This window comes from Urocitellus parryii, chromosome 7 (assembly GCF_045843805.1).
Source record: "Urocitellus parryii isolate mUroPar1 chromosome 7, mUroPar1.hap1, whole genome shotgun sequence".
Taxonomy (NCBI): Eukaryota; Metazoa; Chordata; class Mammalia; order Rodentia; family Sciuridae; genus Urocitellus; species Urocitellus parryii.
This window is the reverse complement of record NC_135537.1, coordinates 43,532,232-43,556,262: the sequence shown is the minus strand read 5'-3', so window position 1 is coordinate 43,556,262 and position 24,031 is coordinate 43,532,232. Positions and strand designations below refer to the sequence as shown.

General features: G+C 36.4%; 1 protein-coding gene across 2 annotated transcripts in view; it reads left to right on the top strand.

Annotated features, from left to right (window-relative positions):
• The first annotated feature begins 213 nt into the window (after positions 1–213).
• Slc26a7 (solute carrier family 26 member 7) overlaps positions 214–24,031 on the top strand; it is a 99,994-nt gene continuing 76,176 nt past the window's right edge. For both annotated transcript variants that reach the window (XM_026383426.2, XM_026383416.2), the window contains exons 1-2: positions 214–787; positions 20,078–20,188. In XM_026383426.2, the coding sequence (XP_026239211.2) occupies positions 595–787; positions 20,078–20,188 (304 nt within the window). In that variant the 5' untranslated portion in view covers positions 214–594. The remainder of the gene's footprint in view (positions 788–20,077; positions 20,189–24,031) is intronic.

The window sequence follows — 24,031 nt, the reverse complement described above, 5'->3', positions numbered from 1 at the left end:
TGTAAATCTGGCAGATTTATGACTTTGCATAGCTTAAAGGGAGAAACTGGACGAGCAGGATGTTTTCTGGTTTCATTAGCATAGCCCAGCCTACTTCCAACACACGCCCAGAACTACCTCATTAACCATTGGGATTGCAGCCAAACACATAAGACTACAGTGAATATAAAGGGAATTACTGGCAAGAGAGCTGTAGACTAACTTACCATCGAACCCATTACTTTTCCAAGATCAGAACTATATTACACTAACAGGAACCACTCCTCATTCAGATAAGAATTCAAGGTTTTCATCTACAGTTTTTATCTACAGTAATTAGCTGCATCATAATAAGACAGATAGCTCAGCTGCATCTATTTAAGTGCTTTTAATCTTCCTCTCCCCTCCCTCTCTCCCTCTCTCTCCCCCTCTCTCTCCCTTTCCTTCTCCCTCCCTCTCTCTTACTTATTTATTTTCTGGGTAGTATTTTCTGGGTAGCTTTGACATTGTAAACCACAGACGAACTGGAGCCTGGCATTGAAAAGAGGTGTTCTGCAACTTTTTTTTTTCCCCCTTGTCTAAAGAAGTTGACTTCTACAACAGGGAATCTGAAAAATGACAGGGGCGAAGAGGAAAAAGAAAAGCATGTTCTGGAGCAAGATGCATCCCCCCCATTATGAGGACATTAAACAGTGGTGCAGAAGGCGGCTACCTATTTTGGAATGGGCACCTCATTACAATCTGAAAGAAAACCTGCTTCCAGACACTGTGTCTGGGATAATGTTGGCAGTTCAACAGGTGACACAAGGTAATGTACTGCATTTGGTTTTCCCGTTTTCTGCAGAGTGGATGTCGCTTTGCTTCTTGGAAGGTATTATGAATGAACTGGGCTGGACAATGTAGATAACAAAATGAATATTTAATGAAACTGTTATTAACTTTGGGAAGCAGTATGGATATCTTTGTGTAAGAGTTTTCCTAATTGTCCTTTAATTTCTGTGCTATCTTTTGCTAACAATTACGCACTGACCCAATTTTTGAATGGCATTACACAGTTGTGATGTTAAATTTCACACAATGTTAGAGTAAAAGATCAGTTATTATGGGAAAGTGCACTTTTAAAACTTGATTTTGCAGATATAATTTCTTGCCTTCACTGAAACAAGCTATAAAATATCTCCTGATTGGAATACAAATGTCTTTCAACCTAATTAGTAGTACACAATTACCTGTTGTTGACTTGAGAGCTGTTATAAGCAAGGAACAGAGCTGTCTGCACAAAAGGAGGCTCTTTGCCAAGATCATTATTTGCAAAGAGAATACTGTATGTCCTTAGAGCTTATGTTTTATTCTGATTTATTTTTGTATCCCATTACCTACTGCATCTATATCTCAATAAGAAATTTGAACTGGTGAGAAGTATGATTTTAACTGCCCCAAAGCAGATTCTAAATGATATTCTGGATTTAGATAGGTGTTTGTATTCATGAAAGCTAGTTAACTAGTATGTGCACGTGTGTGTGTGTGTGTGTGTGTGTGTGTGTGTGTGTTTTCCCTAAAGGTACATTAATCACAGTTTTTGGCTAATTTAGGTAGCAATTTTCTACCTGTAACAAGGAAAGAAATGGTTTTCTCAGCCTTGAGAATTTGGAACAGTTTTCTTGGCATAGACTCTGTAGGTTTATATTTCCTTGCTATTTCACTACCTCCCTGGCTCTAACTGTTATTTATATTGTTAAATTATAAGCACTCTTTTAATTAAATTATTCTGTAGCTGGAGCAAACTGGTTTGTGTATTTGTGTTTTTAGTATGATTAGGAACATCTGCACTGGTGGCTTTACTTTAAGATCCATAACACTATCATACTTTATGGGATTCCATTTCATTACATAGGCTTGTGTTACATTTTTAATAACCATTTTGCCAATAGCAAAGCATAGTAATCTTTCAGAAAAATGCAAAGGCAAACAACAGGATAGGGTATTTTCAGCCTTGCTTTTATTCAATTTAAAATTCAAAATGAAACATTACCACCATGGACTTTGAAAACTTAGGTGATGAACTAAAAAAGGGCTTTTTCATCAGATAGTTTCAGTATATGTTATAAACTTATCTTGCTTTAATTTAATGCAAAATGAAAGAGAATTATGTTTTTACTAATAATTTGTCTTTCATGTTTGGGAAATATCAGATTAATTAGAGCATTTTGAGATATGATTAAGTTGCCTGATGCAAATCCTAAATGCTGAGGTTTGTTTGTAAGTCTTTAGTAGTCAATTGTATGGCTTTTATTTGGGTATAGATTTTGAGGGATTTTATTTTACGAGTCATATATTTCATTGACTATGAAGAAACACGTTGGTTAGTCCCCAACAGATGAATAGCACAAAGCTTACTCTGCTCTTGTGCCATGGGAAAGTACAGATCTGGCTGCTGGTTCTCTTGGAAGTCTACCAGTGAAGGGACAAGTCACACTGCTAAGAAGAATTTAAAGGTTTTTGCTGGCATATGAAAAGATTAATCCTTCTAAATGTACCTATTCTTTTAAATACAGTTCTCTCTTGAATTTTTTCATGGTCATCTACAATGGACAGATAAAAAACCAAAATATCATAAAGCTATCATTTGTTTTAAGCGGCACTGTGCTAACCCCTCGTGTACATCACCACCCTCATTCTCAGTGACAACAGTCTTCTCTCCATTTTACACATGAGGGAATGCAGGTTTAGAAGAGTAAGGAATTTTCCTTGGACTTCATACCTGATAAGTGGTAGAGTCAGGATATGATTCCAAAGCTAACACTCTTAACATTTTCACTTTTTATTCTACACTGCCAAAACAACCAGACTTTTTATAATATCAATGTTATTAGTAACAGGAGACATTCTTTTGGAAAGATATGAATATCCTTCGCTTCAAATTACTGTTACATTCAGTTTTCATCCCTGTAGTTTTTAGACCCTAAAGGCAAAATGACAAGAAAAATAACTACAGTAGGATACAGAGAAAGGAAGGCATTTAGATATCATCATCTCCTATTTGTGTTAATATGATACTGGCAATTATTATCAGCATCATTTCTTTAGGAAAATCAGAAGAGGTAGTTTTAGTCCCTGCATCATAATGGAAACAAAAAACAAATATTCTTTTACAGAATTTCAAAGCAGACTTTTATTGACTCAGCATAGTAGAATTATATGAAATTTTTGAATTCAGTTTTTCATTATAAATATGGATAGTTTATGATTCCATCTAATTATCATTTTTCATTTTACTATCTCTAGAAATGAATTTAAAGTTAAGAAGTATAATGGAAACTAGCATTTGAGTGTTTTCTATATGTCAATGACAAGAAGTCATTTTTAAATTACTTTATTAAAGATTTCCTAATTGTGGAATATAGGTGCTTTTCAGTTATCAGTATACCCGACTCCTTTATAATATTTTCTGTATATGCTGCACTCTTTCTAGACTCCTTTATTCTCTTGGTTTCAAGACACTAATCTTTCATTTTTCCCCACTACTTGTCTGGACTTCTCTTCTAAAGTGCCTCTACAAATTTTGCTCTTTCCATTTTACTCTTTCGATTCAATACCAGTGTCTTAGAGACTCAAACCCTGACCTTCTTCTCAAAAACCATCTCAGACGATCTGCATAAAAGACTCTCACTGTTATTACCATGCTAGGATCTCAACCTGAGATCCACATCTACTATGCAAACCTAGAGTGTTCTAAAAGCACATCAGCTGCAACATTTAGTATTCTAAAACAAATGGAGTGACACTACTGTCCTAACCAAATTTATAATAGTTAATAATGAAATTAAAAAGGATAAGTGGAAGTACTGTTTTAAAAGCACTTGAAATATATATATATATATATATATATATATATATATATATATATATATCTTGCCTAAAGTCACACAGCAAATGGAAAGAAGTCACATTTGGACTCAGGTCATCTGTCTTCAGGATTATGCTCATAGTTTTTGCTAGACTTTCTCTTGTAGAAAGTCCTGTGAGTCATTCTCAATTCTTCCCTCCTTTTTTGCTATCCTGGCCACTAGCAGACAAGCAGACACAAAGTTCTTTCATTTCTATCCTTTAAGTATCTTTTCCACCAGTTCGCCTTGGTTCATGCCTCTGCTGCTGCCCTGATACATCCTTTGAACCCTTGAAACCACCAGCCTGAGTCTTCATTCTCTGTTCTGTCTCCACCTGTAGACAGCATTCCATACTGCAGCCAGAATTCTTTAAGATTTGAACATACTGCTTCCCTGTTCAGAATTCTTAAATAGCCCTCTATTTCCTCTCAGATAAAAACCCAGCTCTTCAGCATATCCTCTCAGATGCTGAACAATCTGGGCCTCTTTATATAAAGCTCTGCTCAAAGAGATCTCTCCTCTGAAAACCCCTCTCCAGCTCCTGGGAAGACTCACATTTTCTTTCCTTCTACACTCTTTGTACTTTTGACATATCTCTATCATAGTCTTTATTTAACACGTTGTATTATAGATTTTTGGTGCAACTCTTTCTAGACTGGTTTGCAAACACTGGAAACTAAGTCAATGCCTTCACCTTTATATTCTTACCAACTTGTATTGCCGAGCACAAAGAAGTAGGTTTTCAATAAACATTGGAAGAGCTAAGCCTTTCCTTAGCTTAATCCACTGAGTGTTCTATTGCACAGGGTGCCGCCATAGGAAGGAAGGTGAATTAATTAATTCCTTTTTAAAAAAATATTTATTTTTTAGCTGTAGTTGGACACAATACCTTTATTTTATTTATTTATTTTTAATGTGATGCTGAGGATTGAACCCAGGGCCTCGCTCTTGCTAGGTGAACACTCTACCGCTGAGCCACGACCCCAGCCCTAAATTAATTCTTATGTTTTAAAAGTAACGGTCCTAAGGATACCAATAGTGAAAAATATACATTAAATTATGAGTATTTGGTTTCTTCCAATTTCTCTTACTTTCTTGAAGTCTTACACTTGTACCTCTCTAGACAAATCTGGTAAAAGGTACATCTTCTTTTTTTTTTCCAAATAATGTTAATCTTTTTTCTTCAGCCAACATTGACAAATAGGATATTTTATGTAAAAACCCAAATACTTTGCTTCTCTTGAAAAAGAGAAAGACATGGTCGTATAGGGCCCACATTCCCGTGTGACAGAAATCTGTTGATCTCCTTAGAGACTTCCTGCTTTAGGCAGGGCACGCACTGTACATTCTGCCACAGTCCCCACCACTCCCTTGTCTACTGCCACCTTCTTGTTAGTGTTCCCATTACAAGTTTAACCTCAGCTAATGTGTTTATTGAGATGCTTTGAACTCACTTAAATAAAACATTTATGGAGAGATTATAAATGACTATATTCATAAACTGGATCAGCAGAACCTTCAGTTCTATGAACTTGGACTAATGTATTATTTCAATATTCATAATTTCTCCATAATCCTGTGAATTTTTTATTACTTGTTTTTAAAAACAGTATTCTGGGAAGGAGTCAATGGGACTTTACCAGACTTCCAGAATTGTGATTGTCCCTCCTGAAAGTAAATAAATGCAGAAAGAAATAGAAAAGAAACCTTAGGCCACTTTTTTTTTTACCATGTTCAAATGTTTCTTAGAAATCATTTTCTTTAAAAAAAATATTTAAAACACTGAAGAGTCTTCATTACCATCACCAGGTAAGAACCACTCTCTATAGGTACTTTCTGCCAAAATGCTCTTTAGCTGATGTCTTGAAGGTCCTCACTACTGAATGTATTTAACCAGCATCAGACTGGTCTTTAGACTGCTTAGTTCACATTCTAGCCAACACAACCACTTGGGAGTTACTGTGTTTCAACCTGAAAACTCAAGCACTGAGACAGGGTGGAAAACTAAAATGCATGACTTGCTGTAAAAGAACCAAATCTCCTGGGGAGGAAAATGAGAGTGTTTTGCCTTGCATTCCAAGGGATCACCTAGAATTTTTGTTCCAGAACCATGAAAAATTTAAGCTGCCATAGGGTTGCCTGATGTTCAAACCACAAAGTTTTGGGCCACAGACAAACGATGGATGTTCCTTATAATTATGCAGAATGTGTGGCATTACTGGCACCAAAACATATGTGTTGGAAGCTGAGCTTCATTGCACTCCTGAGGGCAGCTTAGTGACATGTGGAACAATAAGTGGAAATTCCTGAAGCATACTGCATTGAGAAGATTAAAGGCTTGTCTGGGAATTCTTCCCTGCATGCTCTCAGCCTTGGGGATACGGAATACTAATACTGGCTATGTATCTCTAATCCAACCCCCTAAATCACTGTATCTTCCTGCTAGTGACTTTTCTCTTCTCTAGGAACAAAGGCAGCTAAATATTACTAAGTAAGTCTAAAATATACTTTCCATGACCTTCATGAAAATACACAGAGGCACTAGTGACATTTGCTGGTTTTCCCCTTTGGCTCCATTTCTCCTCACCCCATGACCCATCCCCTCCCTACAGCTCCAGCCTCCATTCAGCACTTCTGATTTTCTTTTCTTTCAATGTAGAAGCATGATGATTCAGAATTAAAGGTACATTTATTAGGATAAGGTTCCCTATAATATTTAGAGTTGTCCACATGGGAAAGCCATAACCTTCCTTTTTTAGGGTGTGGAGAACTTGAAGGTTTGTTATAATAGCAGTGAGGATGAGGTGTGTGGCCTGTGGAATAGTAGCCTTTTGTGTTGGCCCCCTAAAATCCATCCCTGTTGTCTTTAGTAGCCATGCTTCAGATTTGTTTTTGGGAATGCTATGGTTTAGATTTGAGGTGTCCCCAACAAGCTCATGTGGGAGCTAATGCAAGAACACGTAGAGGTGAAATGATTGGTGATGAGAGGTATGACTTAGTGGATTAATACATTGATGGATTAACTGGGTGGTAATTGTAGACACCCAGTTGGGTGTGGTTGGAGAAAACAAGTCACTGGGGTTTATATTTTATCACTAGAGCATGATGCTCTCTGTGCTTTCTGGTGGTCATGACTTGAGCTGCTTTCCTTCACATCCCTCCCACTGTGGCATTCTGCTACAGAGACCTCTGAAACTATAAGCCTCAAATACACTTTTCCTCATCCACATTGTTCTTGTCAGGCCTTTTGGTCACAGTAACAAAGAAGCTAACTAAAACAAGGACTAATGCCTCTTCCACTTGGTTTAAGTGTGGTTCTACTTCTGGCTCTAGTGATGAAGTCCATCCAGGCTGATCAGTGGACTGAATGCTTCTAAACCAGGACTCTTAACTTTGAGAGCCCTTTGGAACCAACTGGGGCTTACCAAACATTGGTACCCAGGTCCCATCTTGAATAACTAAATCAGAATTTTCTAGAGGGGCTGATCGGGCCTAGACACATTTTTTTTCCCTTCTTTTTCACAACTTGTCGTTTTTCCTGATTCTAATGTGCATTGGTGTTGAGAGCTGATTCCAGACAATTATTGGTCCAGGTGAAGACTTGGAGCCTGAAGCTTGATAACTGGCACAATTCCAGACCTCTGGCCAGTGACTGATTCTGTAATAAGATCTGTACTCCAGGCACAGGGGTTGGGTTAATTATATGACAGACCAGTAATTTATTATTTAAAATGGTAATGAGAATAAAAATGATCCATGTGGTCCAGTCAGTGTGGATACCAACACGTGTGTTGAAACTTTCAGGAGGAGACAGCTTTCTCCTTTGTGCTAGAGTTGAGGAGAGTACAGATTATGCGCCTCTATGGCTTCCCAGGGCCTCCAAGATACGTCGCAGCAGAGATAACAGCTAGAACACCCATGACTTGATGTGCAAGCACACATAGCTTTTTTCTTTGCTTATGCGAGTTTAAGTTGGGTTTCTGCTAATCATCTTAATAACATATAGAAGTGTTATTACTCCCTAAATAAGCTGCACATCTTATGAAATTCAGTAAGATAAATATTATTGTATTTTATATTTTCATGAGGATAAGAACTTTAAGGTTCAGAACATTAGGTGAATTGCCCCCAATTCTAGTCCTGCTAAGACAGATTCAAACATTGACCTGCCAAGCCTCAGTCTTTCTCTCTGGCTGCTTTGTGTTTCCCTGAATGTTTCTAGTATGGCAAACTTTACCTGGGTGGGACTGGGGTGGCTCCTTGCTAAAATAAAGCTGAGGTTGAATCCAGAAGAGAGCTCAGATGGTGGGAAGAACACTTAACATGGAACAGTTGCTCTTTTCCTTTAGGGTTGATCATGGCCCCCTGCCAGAGTTGGTTAGGATGAGAGAGGGAGAGGAGATGTGCATTAATATTGGTTTAAGCCTCAGTGAACAATATTTTACCATGTAACAGAGATCACATAGGATAAAATGTTTGAATAAGAATTTACTAGAGACAAGGGGACAATAAAAGGGACAGAGAATCATGGAATCTGTAATCAGTACCAGGAAATTTTAGTGCCATGGAACCTATAACCAATACCACGAATCTGAAACTTCAGCTGGTTTGGTCCTTTTTGTCTCAGAGACAGTCTGATGCCCACTGTCTTTGTGGCAACTTCCCAGACAGTAATAAACATAACTACTTTCGATAAATACCTAAATATGCTAAATGTGCCATACGTCATGATAAGGATTCATTATGTATTATATTAGACTTTATAAAAACCTTTAGAGTTTGATGCTGTTATTACCCATATTTTATAGATAAGGCAGACTGATTGATTTTGTAAGCAAAACATTTCAACATGACAGAGGGAATGTTTAAATGCAAGTTTTTCTGACTTCAAAACCCATGCCTTTAACTTAATTAAGAGGCATCAAAATTCATTGCTAGTCAGTTAAGGTATCTACTCATTTGTAGTCTTGTTCCTCTATTATCTATGTAAAACTTCAATAAAAATAAATTTGAGTCAGGTAGGAAAGAAAGTTCCTATCGTTACTGTTTCTAAGACTCAATCTCGTAGGTCTCTTCTGGATCATGATAATTCTTTATTTTTATGCTTGTGAGATCTCCATGTATAGCCATTGACAGCATGAAAACTTGGTGTAATTTACCTTACTCCTTCTAGTGATTAGAATCACTGTCTTTTGATTAATAGTTGCCTGTGAACCAAAAGAACATGTGCTGATAGGAGTTTTGTTTTCACACAATGGTGGTTCTTGAATATATGTAAATTTACCCTGGGAGACCCACTTGCAATGTTGCTTAACCCTGAGCCTGCTGATAGTGTGAACCAGACAGCTGGCTATACTGTGGTTTACTAATAACAATGCTAAGACCACCACAAACCAGTTACCAGATGGAAATAACTTTCATCATTACCCACACAGTTTGGGTTTGATTTGGTATGTGTAATTCTTGGAAGTGCCTACCACTACCTAATTATTTTGTTTTCAAGAATATTGAAATCTGTCTTGCTAGGGTCTTTGTTCATTTCTGTTGAAAAATACTTGACAGAATATACAGTCTTTTGCCATATTCTTAGAAAGAGACAGAAAAGTATAAGATAACAATCTAGCCCACAAGGGGCTTATTATTTTTCCTCTCCTCAGAAATGCGTACAAGAGAATATGATCTTGTTATTTCAACCTTGAAGATATCACTCTGGTGAGGGTATGTAAGGGTGGGAACATTTTCTTAATGAAAGTTTATAGAGTATTGGTTTCAGCCACTTTTTGCCTTGAGTAGATTGCATAACCCAAGGAACTGCCAAAGAATTGTGCTTTTATTTAGGAACATGAAGTCTAATACAGTCCCATCTGTATAGCAAACATGAAATGAGTGTTTGGTGGCAAAAAATTGGATAGATATAGAGAACAAAGTAGTGGTCTTAAAAAAGCTAGCAAAATTTGATTAGCTATAGGTATTGATATTATATAAAATGTCATTTTAAGAAATCAAATCACATTCATTTCTCTTTCCCTAGAGGGGATCTCTAGGGAACTATATACACAGGTAGCATTTAGGAAATGGCAACCAGTGTCCACTGTAATAGCTGTAGTAGTGGGCAAAGTTAGCTCTAGCAAAATTAGAGTGCAGAAAAACAGTGTAGAATTGATATCTAAGGTTTTTAAAGCTAAGGTTTGAATATGCTTGTGGAAAGAGAAAGAGAAACACATCAGAGCTTACTTTGAGGCAGGCCCTGGTCCTTTTATCATGCCAACAGCATGGATTAAGAAATAGTAGATGCAAGAAAAACATAAACTCTTGGACATGGCCTTCTTCCACCAGGAAATGTGTCCTCTCTGGAGTGTTCAAATTTGACCCTTACCACTAGCAGCCCTTCTCTTGGGTAGGAAGGTAGAAGGTAGTGGAGAGAAAGGGGTTGGAGAACTTCTGCTCCACAGATTGTGTTGAGTTGTGACACTGTGTAAGGAGAGACATAGAATCCTGATCTAGGACTGGGGGTCGGGTTCAGGAAGGCAGAACATGCAAACATCCTGGTGAGTGAAAGTTTAGTTTCTGAATGTCAACCTGTGGGACCAAGACAAGAAAGGTAAAACTAGGGAATAAAGTGTTGAAATCTTAGGTAAAGTGTAGGAGCACATCAGAAGTAGAATGTGGGTCCAAGATTCTTGGTAGAAAGATCTCTGAGTTACAGTCTAGCAAGCCAGCAGCATTGATAACTCTGAATCTTCTCTAAGTTTCTACCCAGTATATGAGCAGGCCTCAAATTTTTGTGGGTGAGCCTGAGCCCATGGAAGGCAGTGATAGGATAAATCTGGCTGGTGAGAGAAAAGAAAAAAGTATCAACCAGCAGCTGTTATTGAAGGTGATGTGTTGGTGTCCCTATCCTTACATTAAAACATTAGGTTGGTCTCTTGACCTATCTGTGGATTATCCTAGGACCATTGTTGGAGTTATTTGACTTTTTTTCAACTAAATGTACAGGAACAGGTGGTTATCAAAATCTTAGTCCATTAGGGCCTCTCAATTTTGAAGAGGATGGGGAATTTTGCTGACATTGACTTCAAATATGACCTCATTATTAAACATTTATGGACTATAAGATGTAATGCAATCATGAGTTTTGCAGGGTGTTGAAAATACTGCCTAATCTGATTACTATTTTTAGCATAATTATTAGTGATATAATTAATATTTTAGCATTTGATAAGTAAACCATTAACTTTGAGATGAATTTAAATAATTTAAGTATTATTGAAGAATGTGTCTACCAATGTATGGAAACTTACCTTAAGTGCTAAGAATCTAATTTATAAATGTTATTTGCACCCAAACTAACTATTTTTTGAGTGCTTGTAAAGTGATCAATGATAATTATAGAATTCCATGTGGCAGAGAGGAAAACTGACTCTTAAGGGTAATTGTCTGGTCCCAATAAAATCTATACTATAGGCCTACTGACAAAAAAGGTATTATAGCAGTTATACTGTCAACTTTGAGTAAACATTAAATTATAAGATGATAATCGTCAGGCAGAGGTGAGAAATCTCCGATGATGGCTCCTTCTCTGTGTCAACTTTTCTGCTGCCCTGGCCACTGGATTTTGCCATGACTTTGGCCTTGATTCTTTACATTCATTTTAGATACAAGTACTTCCAATGTTGTACTGGGGCTATCTTTTCACACACACAAAAAATATACTTGAATGGAGGGTTTCATTTCTCTCTTACTGTGAAATAAAAGCTCTTCTTGACCCAAATCAACTACAAGTACTAATATGGCACTGAAGCCTTGAGGACACCTTCTAGAGAGGATATTGTTGACATCTATGGGCTACAAAAATGCCAGTCACCTATTTAAGTCCTTTGTATCAGCACCATGTGGGATTATGAAGTCTCTTTCTTTAGGACTTTTCCTGGGATATTCTTTTCCTTTTCTCCTTTCCTTCCTATAACCTTTGTAGGGTTCTCTCCTCAAGTCTTAGAAGTAAACAGCACCAGCACTCCTGTTACCTTACCGTAATAGAGTACCCATTGATCAACATTTCCCCTTCCTTCTATTCTCCTTCACCCCCACCAACCCCAGCCGCTAATAACCACAATTCTACTCTCAATTTCTGAGATCAACCTTTATACATTCCACAAATGAGTGAGATCATGAGGGTACTTGTCTTTCCTTGCTTGGCTGACTTACTTCACCTAACATAATGATCTCCAGCTCCATCCATGCTGTTGAACATGACAGGATTCCATTCTTTCTCTTTGTCTGAATAGCACTCCACTGCATATATATGCCATGTTTTCTTTATCCATTCATCGGCTAATAGATACTTAGGTTGTTTCCACTTCTTTATATCTCCCATGGGGATAGAAAGTACAGTGTACTGGAGTACATAGTAAGAGCTTTATAAATACTTGTGGAATAGCTGTCAGAGAGACCTCAGTTTTGAACTCTGCCTACATCACTCAGGCAAGTTCTTTAGCTGCTCCAAGATTTAGTATTCCAATATCTAAAATAGGGATACTAATACGTAACTTATAGGGTTGCTTTGAGGAAAAATGAGAGAATATGAAGTACTCAAGGCAGAATCTAGTATAATTGAGGTGTATGATAAATACTATGATTATTATCATCTTTTCCCTATGAGAGCATAAAACAATAACTGCAGATTATAAACAGAAACTCCATAAAGGCATGGATTTTAATCTGAGTTGTTGTTAATTGATATTATCTCTCTGGTACATAGTAGGTGTTTAATTCTAGACAGATGTTTTTCTACCTGTAGGTTTTAGTTCTGCTACTTGAAGGTAAGAAGTTGGAGATCTTCAGCTTTGCAAGAAATCTTTCAAAATAAGTTTGAGAATTTCTAGGCATCATACAAACTTTTAAGGACCACCCATTTGCCAGCAATGGGTACTTCAAACTTATTTCTATTAATCACTGATATCATGTGCTAGAAAGGGATCCTTTAACATCTGCAGGTACTCTGTGTATGAATGTACACATTTTCTCTCTCTCCCACTTCTTTCTCTCCATGCCCCCCTCATCCTACCCAGTTAAAAAACAGAATCAGAAACAAACTAATCCAAGAGGGAATAGAAAGAGATGGCAAATCACCTAATTAGCATTTTAGGCCCATTGTGTCATTGTATTTGGGTTGCTAGGAGTGCAAGTCAGCACTTATGTCCAAGACTGGGTAAAAGAACCTTTTAACAACTCTTTGTGTCCCATGGGTCCAATATAATTTTCATTTACTTTATCTAGGAATATTGTCTGGGATATTGCTAGTTAATGGCAATGTACAGAGAGAAACATCATTATTGCTTTCTTCTGCTCTTAGACTGAATTGTGTAAGAAAGGAGTACTGATCTGGGTGCCAGCTGTATGCCCTGGTCTGACCAGACAATTACTGCTCAGTCTTGTTCAGAGTCAGAGATTAGCAAAGTGTACCTTCCCCCCAGTTTGGTATTTCCTCATTTTCATGTGAGCATTAGTGTTTGGTATTGCACTCTTATCCACTTGAAGCCCATGAGCTAACTAATCCTTGCTGGTAGTAGCCTGATTATCTTCAAGCAGTAAAACTTAACCTTTTCAGAGCAATTTGGCTTTTAAAATACAGTTTCAAAGAGAGTTAAATCATCATATTTTGAAAAGTGTTACCATCTCACACATATTCTTTAATGTTTACTTACATAATACTATCACTATAAGGCTAAGAGACTACTTCATTTCCCCCCTAAAATTACAATTTTTTAATATTGTTATGTAATACCCTTTTATTTTTTTTAAATTTTTATTGTTGGTTGTTCAAAACATTACATAGTTCTTGATATATCATACTTCACACTTTGATTCAAGTGGGTTATGAACTCCCATTTTTACCCCATATACAGATTGCAGAAACACATCGGTTACACATCCATTGATTTACATATTGCCATACTAGTGTCTGTTGTATTCTGCTGCCTTTCCTATCCTCTACTATCCCCCCTCCCCTCCTCTCCCCTCCCCTCTTCTCTCTCTACCCCCTCTACTGTAATTCATTTCTTCCCCCTTGTATTTTTTTTCCCTTTCCCCTCACTTCCTCTTGTATGTAATTTTGTATAACCCTGTGGGTCTCCTTCCATTTCCACGCAATTTCCCTTCTCTCTCCCTTTCCCTTCACCTCTCATCCCTGTTTAATGTTAATCTTCTTCTCGTGCTCCTCATCCTACTCTGTTCTTAGTTACTCTCCTTATATCAAAGAAGGCATTTGGCATTTGTTTTTTAGGGTTTGGCTATCTTCACTTAGCATAATCTGCCATCCATTTCCCTGCAAATTCTATGATTTTGTCATTTTTTAATGCAGAGTAATGTGATGTAATACCCTTTTACTAAAAATACTAAAGGTAAATGTGACAAGAAGAAAGTCTTGCCATTTCTATTACTGATCTTGAAAAAAAAATCATTCGTGAAGTTTCAAAGTCCAGTTTGAGGAAACAAATTCACTACTAACTTGCATTTGTGCATTTTATTACTGTTAGCTTGCATTCATATGACATTTTTTACTTTTCAAAGAATCAGTTAATCCTTAATGTGGTGCTCTGGGCCCAATTCATAAAGCCTGGATTCTACTTTATTAATAGAAATAAGTACAGCAGACATTAGGAGCAGGGAGTAGCACTCATCAACATTCTCCCCCCACATCAGGCCCTCTCATAGTCAAGTTGACTTCTTTCTTCTGGATTTACCAGTTGTTCGGACTGACCATTTCTCTTCCCTCTAAGAGCTGTGCTTTCTGGATTAGAAGTCATGCTAGAATTCTTATTAGGACTCACAGTTGACTGTCCCTGTTCCCACTTGAATTAAACTTTACTGAAGCAGAAACAGTCTTTTTACCAACAGTCTATTTAAGGCTCTCAGCCAAGGCCTTGAATTGCTGATGTTTTTAATGCACTCTATCTTATCATCCACTACCTTTCATACACTATAGACTTGTGGTTTTCTTCCATGTGATATCCAGACTTGGAAAATCAAGAGGCTGCCATTGCAGTTTCTTTCTCTTCCTAATCAGGTGGTCTCAGATTCCAAAGTAAAAATGGTCAGCAAAAGCAAAGAAATGGCATTTTTTCATGCATATTTGAGTTTTTACCTGCACACCTGTCTCTGGTTCCTGTCATCCTTGGTCGCCATGTGAAATTACACCCTTTCTCAATCATCTTTCCCTTCCCTTACTGTCTTCTCATTTGTGACATGTGTACTCCTCTCTTGCTTGAACTTTGAGTGATATCTGCATGGCCAGTTTTCCCAAGCACCCTCAGCAATCGCTCTTTCTTAGGAAATAAACTCTATACTTTCAAAAAATGTTCACGAAACATTCTACTTGTTTGTCTGTCTTAGAAGCTGATTCTCTCATATGGGGTATTAGCTCCTGAAGACCCTCTCAGTGAAAAGTAGTCATTCTCCCACCATTCCAGTAATTCATGTAAAAAACTCATACTTGCATATACTTAATATTGATCTTGTTCAAGATTATATCCCCGTTTACATCTGCCATTTACAAGGCCAATTTTTCACATGGTCACAAATGTCTGAAAATAAAATATTCTAATAGAAATTGATTAAGAACACTATTTCTTCCCAGCCCAAATTCCTTTGGGTCATGCTTCTATGTACAGTGATGCTAGAGGGGCTGGAGAGTATTTGTGAGATCTGGTTAAGGGGAAGTTCCCACAAAATATGGGCAATAACAGAGATAAAAATAAAACTCCTCATTTGGATCTATAACAAAGACATCATCAAGGCACTGATTAGTTAATGTTTGCAATTTAAATATTTAAGTTTCTATACAAGAAAACTTGAAATGTCCTGAAATCCTAGAAATATCAAGAGTTAATAGGGACTTTCTCAATTCAACACTTTAAACTCAATGTGATATTATTAGCTGGGTATAAACAAAACAAAATAAAACTTTATAGTGTATTTAGAGAGTGCCAAATAATGTTAATCAGCACATGTATTACCTTTTGGGTAGTGAGAACACTTGATATCTACTATCTTAGAAATTTCAAGTAGATAATATGTTATTATTTACTATAATTATTATGATTCACAGTAGAGCTCTTGAATTTATTTCTCTTGTCTAACTGAAATTGTGGATACTTTGACCAACATCTATAACTCTGCCACCTCTAGCCTCTGTTAAACTTTCTGAGTTTGACATTTTTAGATTCCATATAATAGATCAGATCATGTGGTATTTATCTTTCTGTGCTTGGCTTATTTCATTTAGCACAATGTCCTCCAGGTTCATCCATGTTGTTGCCAATGGCAGTATTTCCTTCTTTCTTAAGTCTGCATTGTGTTTGTGTGTGTATGGGTGCATTGTGTTTATGTGTATATGTGTGTGTGCTACACACACCTACACATTTATAACAAATTTTTAAAAAGTCTATTCATTTATCAGTGGACACTCAGGTTAATTCCATACTTTGGCTATTGTAAATAATGTTCCATGAACATGGGAGGGCATATATGCTTTTGATATACTGATTTTATTTCCTTTGGATATATACTCAGTACTTGGGTTGGTGGATTTTATGTTAGTTCTATTTCTAGGTTTTTTTTTTTTTGTACCAGGGATTGAACCTTAGGGGTGTTTTACCTTGAGCCACATCCCCAGCCCTTTTATATATTTTATTTTTAGACAGAGTCTCACTAGGTTGCTTAGGGCCTCTCTAAGTTCCTGAGGCTGGCTTTGAATTCACAATCCTCCTGCCTCAGCCTCCAGAGCACCTGGGATTACAGGCATGTGCCATCATGCTATATTTGTAGTTTTTGGAGGAACTTCAGTACAAATTTCCATAATGGCTGTGCTTGTTTACATTTTCACCAACAATGCACAAGATTGTAAGATAGTTCCCAAGGTGTGTATATGGTGATATTTTTTTACCTACCTATTTTTCCTCCTTTTCTGGCTCCTTGGAGAATAATCCTCCTTTCACTCTTAGTCCATTGATTCCTATAAGCCAAGATTCTCTGCCTTCAGGGATAGGAAGAATCCCAGGCTTAACTGGTTAGGTATTTTTACCTCTCTGATCAAAATAATAATTTGTTCTCAGGACATTAGGCATACTTTTCAACAGCTTTTTATTGATGTTTTATGTTAGAAAGTTGTACAACTTTTGTTATTTTTCTAACTTTTCTTTGAGAGATCTTGCTGCTTTTTTTTTTTTTAAAAGTCACTTTTATTGAGATAAGATTTACGCTTTATTACTTTTTTCAGCCTCTCATGGTCTCTGAGGCCATCATTTTTTTTTTCTTTCTGCAGGTAGAGTTAGCTCCTATGTTCAGTTTGGCCTTCCTCCCTTGGGTCAGTTTGAGAACCTTTAAGTTCATGATGATTAGGGTCTACATTTTCTTGCCACCTACACAGATCTGGTTGCTAGGATCTCTCAAGCAGGGACCAATAAGAAGCTGTACATGACACAGAAGATTCTCTCTTTCAGGGCAGGACTGAGGAAACATTTTCTCCTGGTCATGAAAGAGTTCTATGCCCTGCAGTGGTTCCTCTCCAGAGCCACAGTATTCAGGCCTCTCCAGAACTCCAGCAGGTCAATGGGCCTGCCATTCTCTGAGGAACCTCATGTTTATGATCCCATCCTTTTTCTCCTCAAGCAGTGGTGAAATCCCAGTTTTCCCTCCAGCTCTTGAGGAGAGATGAGCCGATTCCTCTCTTGTTTGGTGTGTTCCATCTCTTGTTTGGTGTATTTGGCATTAAAGCATGCAATTGAGTACCTAAGTTGTAGCATGAACTTTTACTGGAATTTCCCCTTCCTGGCCTAGCCATATCTTTTCTAATCTGTTGGGTTATCAGAACAGAGAAGAAGCTGGGCGAGAGGATATCTTAAAATTTCAAATCTTCCACCATCTTGAATCCCAGGTAAATTTCTAACCACTTATCTTAATACATAAAATCCTTTACTATTTAATGTATGTTGTTAGCCTCTCTTGGCACTGTCTCAAGTGAATCCCTTTGGTTGAGCATACCAAAATGACTCTGCATTCCAGAACTAAGCAAGTTCTTGTAGAACTCTGTGCCATTGAATAGATCCTGCAATCTAAAATAGTCTCCTCACCTTCACTCCTCAAACATCCACTCCTCATTCATTTTTTTTTTTGCCCATGTATTACTCACCATTTCCTCCTCTTGGAAGTCTTCTTTGGGATTCAATCATTCATTCCCCATCTTAACATTTGGTTATATTTAAACGTTATTTATATTTTCATAAGACCATAAAAGTGAGGCAAAAACATTGTAGAAATTTTGTGTAGGGCAAACTCAAGTTTTAGAAGGTTGTCATTGGGAAATGTCTCATTGTATGTGATAGAAAACACAATCTGATGTAGCACAACTAAGAAGCAAATTAATTGGTTTTATAAATGAAAAGTCCTGAGGTAAGATTGGAATGTCAAGGAGGAAATGAAATGTGTAGCTGATGGGCCATTTGGAGTGACTCAAGATTCCTATCTTCCCACTGCCAAATGTTAAGGGTTTCCAGACATTTCCACCAACTCTTTTTTTAATGAGAGCATATGTGAGATAAGCTGAAAAATAAAGCAAGAAAGACAAGTTTTGGAGGGAAAAGTGAGAGAAAGAAGAAGAAGGGGAGGAGGAGGAGAAGAAGAAGAGGAGGATGGGGGAAGGAAGAGGGAGAACATATTGTGTGACACTTTCATATTTGACTCGATAGCTATCCCTACTTTCTAATTGCTAACCTAGAATAGTACCTCTAGTTCTCCTTTTCTTCCAGACCTGAAGTTGTTGATTAAAGAAGTAGCACAGGATTGCATCTTACTTTCCTTTCATTGGGTTTTATTGTTAGTATTTTCTCCAAATTCCAAGCTCTTTTTCTCTTATGGAATTACTGGTAGTTGGCCCTTTTTTCTTAGAATGAGAAGTATTTTTGTTTTAGCAACTCTAGGTTAAATACGGTACTTTTTATAAAGTTAAACCAAAATGTGAAGAGTAGGGGATAGTCAGCCTTCTAGTGCTAACTTAGTTCCAAGACCTGCCTTAAATGCCAGCACTTACAAACCAGATTGCTGACTCTCACCATGTTTATATGACATTCTAGAGCAGCCTCTGCCACCGACTCCCCTGCAGTCACTTTTATTGCATTCAGACTAAGAAATATGGATATAATTACCCTAAGTACATGCATGAAGACACAACTGGTGTGACTCTACTTTGTGTACAGAGACATGAAAAATTGTGCTCTATATGTGTACTATGAATTGAAATGCATTCTGCTGTCATGTATAACAAATTATAGTAAATAAATAAACAAACAACCAACAACAACAAAAAGAAATACACTACCAATAAACAAGCAATCCAGATGGTTTTTGAAGAAGGTCCTTGGTAGAATTCTCACCTATTTTAATCATGGCTAAAATGTGTCTTGTACTACTTGAGAAATATTTTATGTATGAATACAAAGGTCATTTAAAAAATAAATTTAATTTAATTTAAAATGTAAAAGTTCAACAGTAAAAATGAGTGATATTAGAACTAGACTGTTAGGCCCCATAATGTGAATAATGATCTGTCCTCAAGTATAGGCATTTCTATTGCCACCTCCTTCCTGTTTGTAACTTGTAAAGTACTTTACACCAAATCAGATGTCCAACATTAAATTGATAGACTCAAATGGATTTGTCAGAACCTAACATAGTAGTTGCTTAATGCCAGGGACCAACTACTGACAAGATCACGTTAATGAACCTGTTCCAATTCATGTTTTGGTCATATTTAAATCACCAGTGGTCCTTTAGAAAGGTCTATAAAATTTTTCTATGTGCATGTAACATACAAACTATATAGACAGAAATATCTATGAGGAATTAATAATTAAAAGTTATTTCTTACTTGATCATTGAAGGAGCACACTTGATTTTTTTTCCACTCTAAGAAATTATACCTGAGAGATAGACTAGGGTCCAGTTAATGGGAAATGGATAGGTTCATGAATTAGCCAAGTCACTGCACCATTAATTGAATATACATTTGAACTAATGAGTAATTTTCTCCCATTTAGGAAAAAATGCCAGATTTTTTGTTGAATAAATAGAACTATTAAATTATTTCATTTGGCCTCAATCATGGATTATATCTTGATGTTATAAGATGGTCCTAATCATTCTGGTCTTCTTCACAGGGTTGGCCTTTGCTATTCTCTCATCTGTGCACCCAGTGTTTGGTTTATATGGATCTCTGTTTCCTGCCATCATCTATGCCATATTTGGAATGGGACGACATGTTGCCACAGGTAATAATTCCTGCCTATGCTTATGCTTCTCATGTTAATAATAAAGGAGACTTAGAGTGGTTGTTCCTTACTGATTACATTTCCAAAACAATTCTAACTTCACTGTTGGAAAATATCAGCAAATATTGCTTCTATATATTTCTGTGTTTTGGATAGTCAGTGCACACTGTGAGTTATTGCTACCTTACTGTGTAACCAAGGTTATTGCAAAGGATTCTTTGCATTTTTAAGTTGTAAAAAGACCATGAAAGAAGCTGGGCACAGTGGTGCACACCTGTAATTCCAGTGGCTTGGGAGGTTGAGGCACAAGGATTGCAAATTCAAAACCAGCCTCAACAATTTAGTGAAGAACTTAGTGAGACCCTGTCTCAAAAAATAAGAAAAAGGGATGAGGATGCAGTTCAGTGGTTAAAGGCCTCTGGGTTCAATCCCCAGTACCAATTAAAAAATAAAAACCATGAAAGAGGGGGAGGGTTTACAATGAGATAAGAGGAAGTAAGAACTTGAAAGAAAACAAAAAAGACTATAAAATTTAGTAATTCAAATACTGAAAAATGTTTTACACATGTGTTTGATATTTGGGCTAAATGGTCTTCTAGGTTTCTTCCAGGCTAGATTCTGTAATACCCTTTAATTGGTATGTATCTTGCCTTAAAACATGAGCAGTCATGATTATTCTGCTACTACAGCAGGCTGGGTTGGTGTTAGTTAAACTTGGGCATAGGTCTCCTTTTCTGTTTGCTATCTATGTGATCTGGACAAAATTTTAAAGCTATCTCTATTTGGTTCTTCCTTAATAGTAAGATGCCCTTCTGCTGAATTTCATATAATCACACTGAGAACTAGATCATTGATGAACAGTGTCTAATTTAGTATTTGCTTCATAAAGTTTAATAAAGTTAGCTATTATTAAAATGACACTTTAATCTTAAATACTAATAAAGTACTTTAAAATGGAAATATATACACATTTCTATAATATTTTCTCAGTGTCAGATCTTAGCCTCTAATCATTTTGCAACCATATCTTCAGGGATCACTTTGTGTTATTGATTGTATTAGTTTCCTAATGCTGCTGTAATAAATTAGCATGAGTTTAGTGGCTTAAAACAATACAAAGTTATTGTTCAGTTCTGGAAATCAGTAATCTGAAACGAGTGTCCAGGACTAAAATTGAGTCAGCAGGGCTTCATTCCTTTCTGGAAGATCTTAGGAGGGAATGCGTATTCTTGACTTGCCTGTCTTCTAGATGTTTCCTACACCTTCAAGGCAGCATTGTGGCATCTTCAAATCTCTCTCTGACTCTCATCTTTTTTCCTCCGTCTTCCATATTTAAAGAACCTTGTGATTACATTGGATATACATGGACAATCCAGGGTAATCCTCTTATATTAAGGTCAACTGATTATCAATCTTTAATTCATCTGTAACATGAATTATTCCTTGCCAAGGAGCATAGCATGTTCACAGGTTCTAGGGATTAGCATGTAGACATATTTGGGGGACATAATTTTGCTTACCACATTGACACATAAAATTTTTCATAAAATATTTTGTGTGTAATGTTTGGTTTTTTATATCCATAACTTTGTTATGGGGAAGGATTGACAGCAAACCATCATTTAAAGTATTGCTACCTAAACTCTTCTCCGTGAATCTGCATTGCATGGGAGTTTGTTAGAAACACAAAACCTTGGTTTTCTACCTCAGACCTACCGAAATACAATCAGCATTTTCACAAAATCTCTAAGTTTTACATACACACATATGCATAGTCGAGAGCCACATAATGAAATTTTAGTCAACAATAAATGACATAGAAGAACATGATCCCATAATAATAACCTAGTGACACCATAGCTATCTTAGTTTGAGTAAGTACAATTATGAATGATGGTATTTGCCCGAGAGAAATTGCTTACAATGCATTTCTTATAATGAATCCCTGTTATATACATGCCTGTATATAAAATATAAACATTATATATATACGTATATAAAAATATAAATGTATATGTATGCATATGCATGTATCTTTATGTATACATAAGTTTCAAAACCATCCATATACTATTCATTAGGTACTTTATTAAGAGCATTACATGTTACTTTGTGCTATTTCTTACCTATTAAGTGGGCATTATTATCTGCATATTTCAGATTAAAAAGAAAATAAAAATAACCACAAACTCTGAAATTCAGAAAACTTCCTGGGAGGGCACAAATTAAAGTCAGAGGTGCATGGTTTACAATTCAGAGGTGGCCAAATATAAAGCCTAAGTTTTTTTCTTTTTTCTTTTCTTGACAATGTGGTGTTTTAGAATGAATTTTTCTTTTATATTAATGCAAAAGAAGAACACAATAATGAATTAGAAATTCGTAAAGCTTATTAGTTAATTATCCTGCTTTTTCATTTCTGAATAGTTTATTTTCATTTTTGAAAGATTTTAATATGTTCTTAGAAAAAGCTGACTGGCTTATAGCTTCAGAATGGACCTCACAGAATTCCCTCTATTTAACACAAGAAAAGGCAAAACAAACCAATAGGCCATAATTACATTACGAAGTAAAAAATGCACAGTTTGATAATATGTACATGTACCTTTACATAAACAATTTTATTACCTAGGTAATCACTGAAGACATTTGTTGGTTGAGTAGTTTTGAAATTACCATTTATATAAGACCTCAACTAACAAATTATTTAATAAATTATTAACAGCTGTAGGAAACTTATGGTCTATAAGGTAAAAAATAGATATAATTTCTGTGACAAGAAATAATCAATTAACTTATTCCTTTGGCTATAAAAGGAAAAGATGGAAACATGGGTAAGAATCCAATGGAAACAGAACTAAGGAAAACAACCAATATGTGACAATTCAGAAGATTTACTTGTCTTCTAAATTGGACAATTTTTTGGTAGATGAGGTAGGGCCATCTAAATGGCTTTTCTGGGAGAAGAAAAATGAACAACTTAGAGAAAACTTAGGAAGATAATATAAGAAATAAAAACAAACAATTATTGTACTGAAAGTTTACATTGTGAAAATGTTTTATATATAAAATTTCATCTATTCTCTTCCCAATTTTTATAAGTAGATATTTTTTTCATCATTTAAAAATATGGAATTTGGGTGAGGTTGGTAAATTGACCAAGAACACAGGCTGATATTCAGTGGAATAGGATTTAAACTTGGGTCTGTCCAAGGCTGGAACCCATACTCACTTCCTATTAGACCCTGCTACCCACAGTACTATTAAGTGACCAAATGGGTTAGTGGTATTTAAGGGTTGCTTCCACTAGTGGGTTTAAAGCCTGACTAGGGTAAAAAGTTGAGAAAATAACAAAAAAAACCGAGAGGTAGTAGGAAGAAGATATAAACGAGGGTGAGGCTCATAAATAGAGAAAGCAGACCATCCACAACATCCTTACATTGCAGCAGCCCCAGCTCCTTGGTCATCCTCCACTATCTCAGAAAGAGCCAAGCTGTAGTCTTGCTAAAGGAACTCCTATCCAGGTGAGGCTCATCTTCTCCCCCCCAAAAAACATGTAGATGACCCTTTCTGTTCTACCATTTAAATCCTTCTTATCTTCCTCCAAATTCTAGGAAAGTTAGGCCTAAACTCAAAAAATTAACTCTTTTGTATGTTTTCAGTTTTATAGTCATTTGTTCAGGGCTTCTCTATAAATCATTTTGCTTTGTGGTCCAGGAGATTTAAAGATTTAAAGCAACATCTGATTCACTTTCAGGACAAACCTGCTGTAGCACATCCTGAAAAATATATCTTATCAAGATAAGATTCTATTGTGAATGTTCCTTCCTTAATAGTCTCTATCCT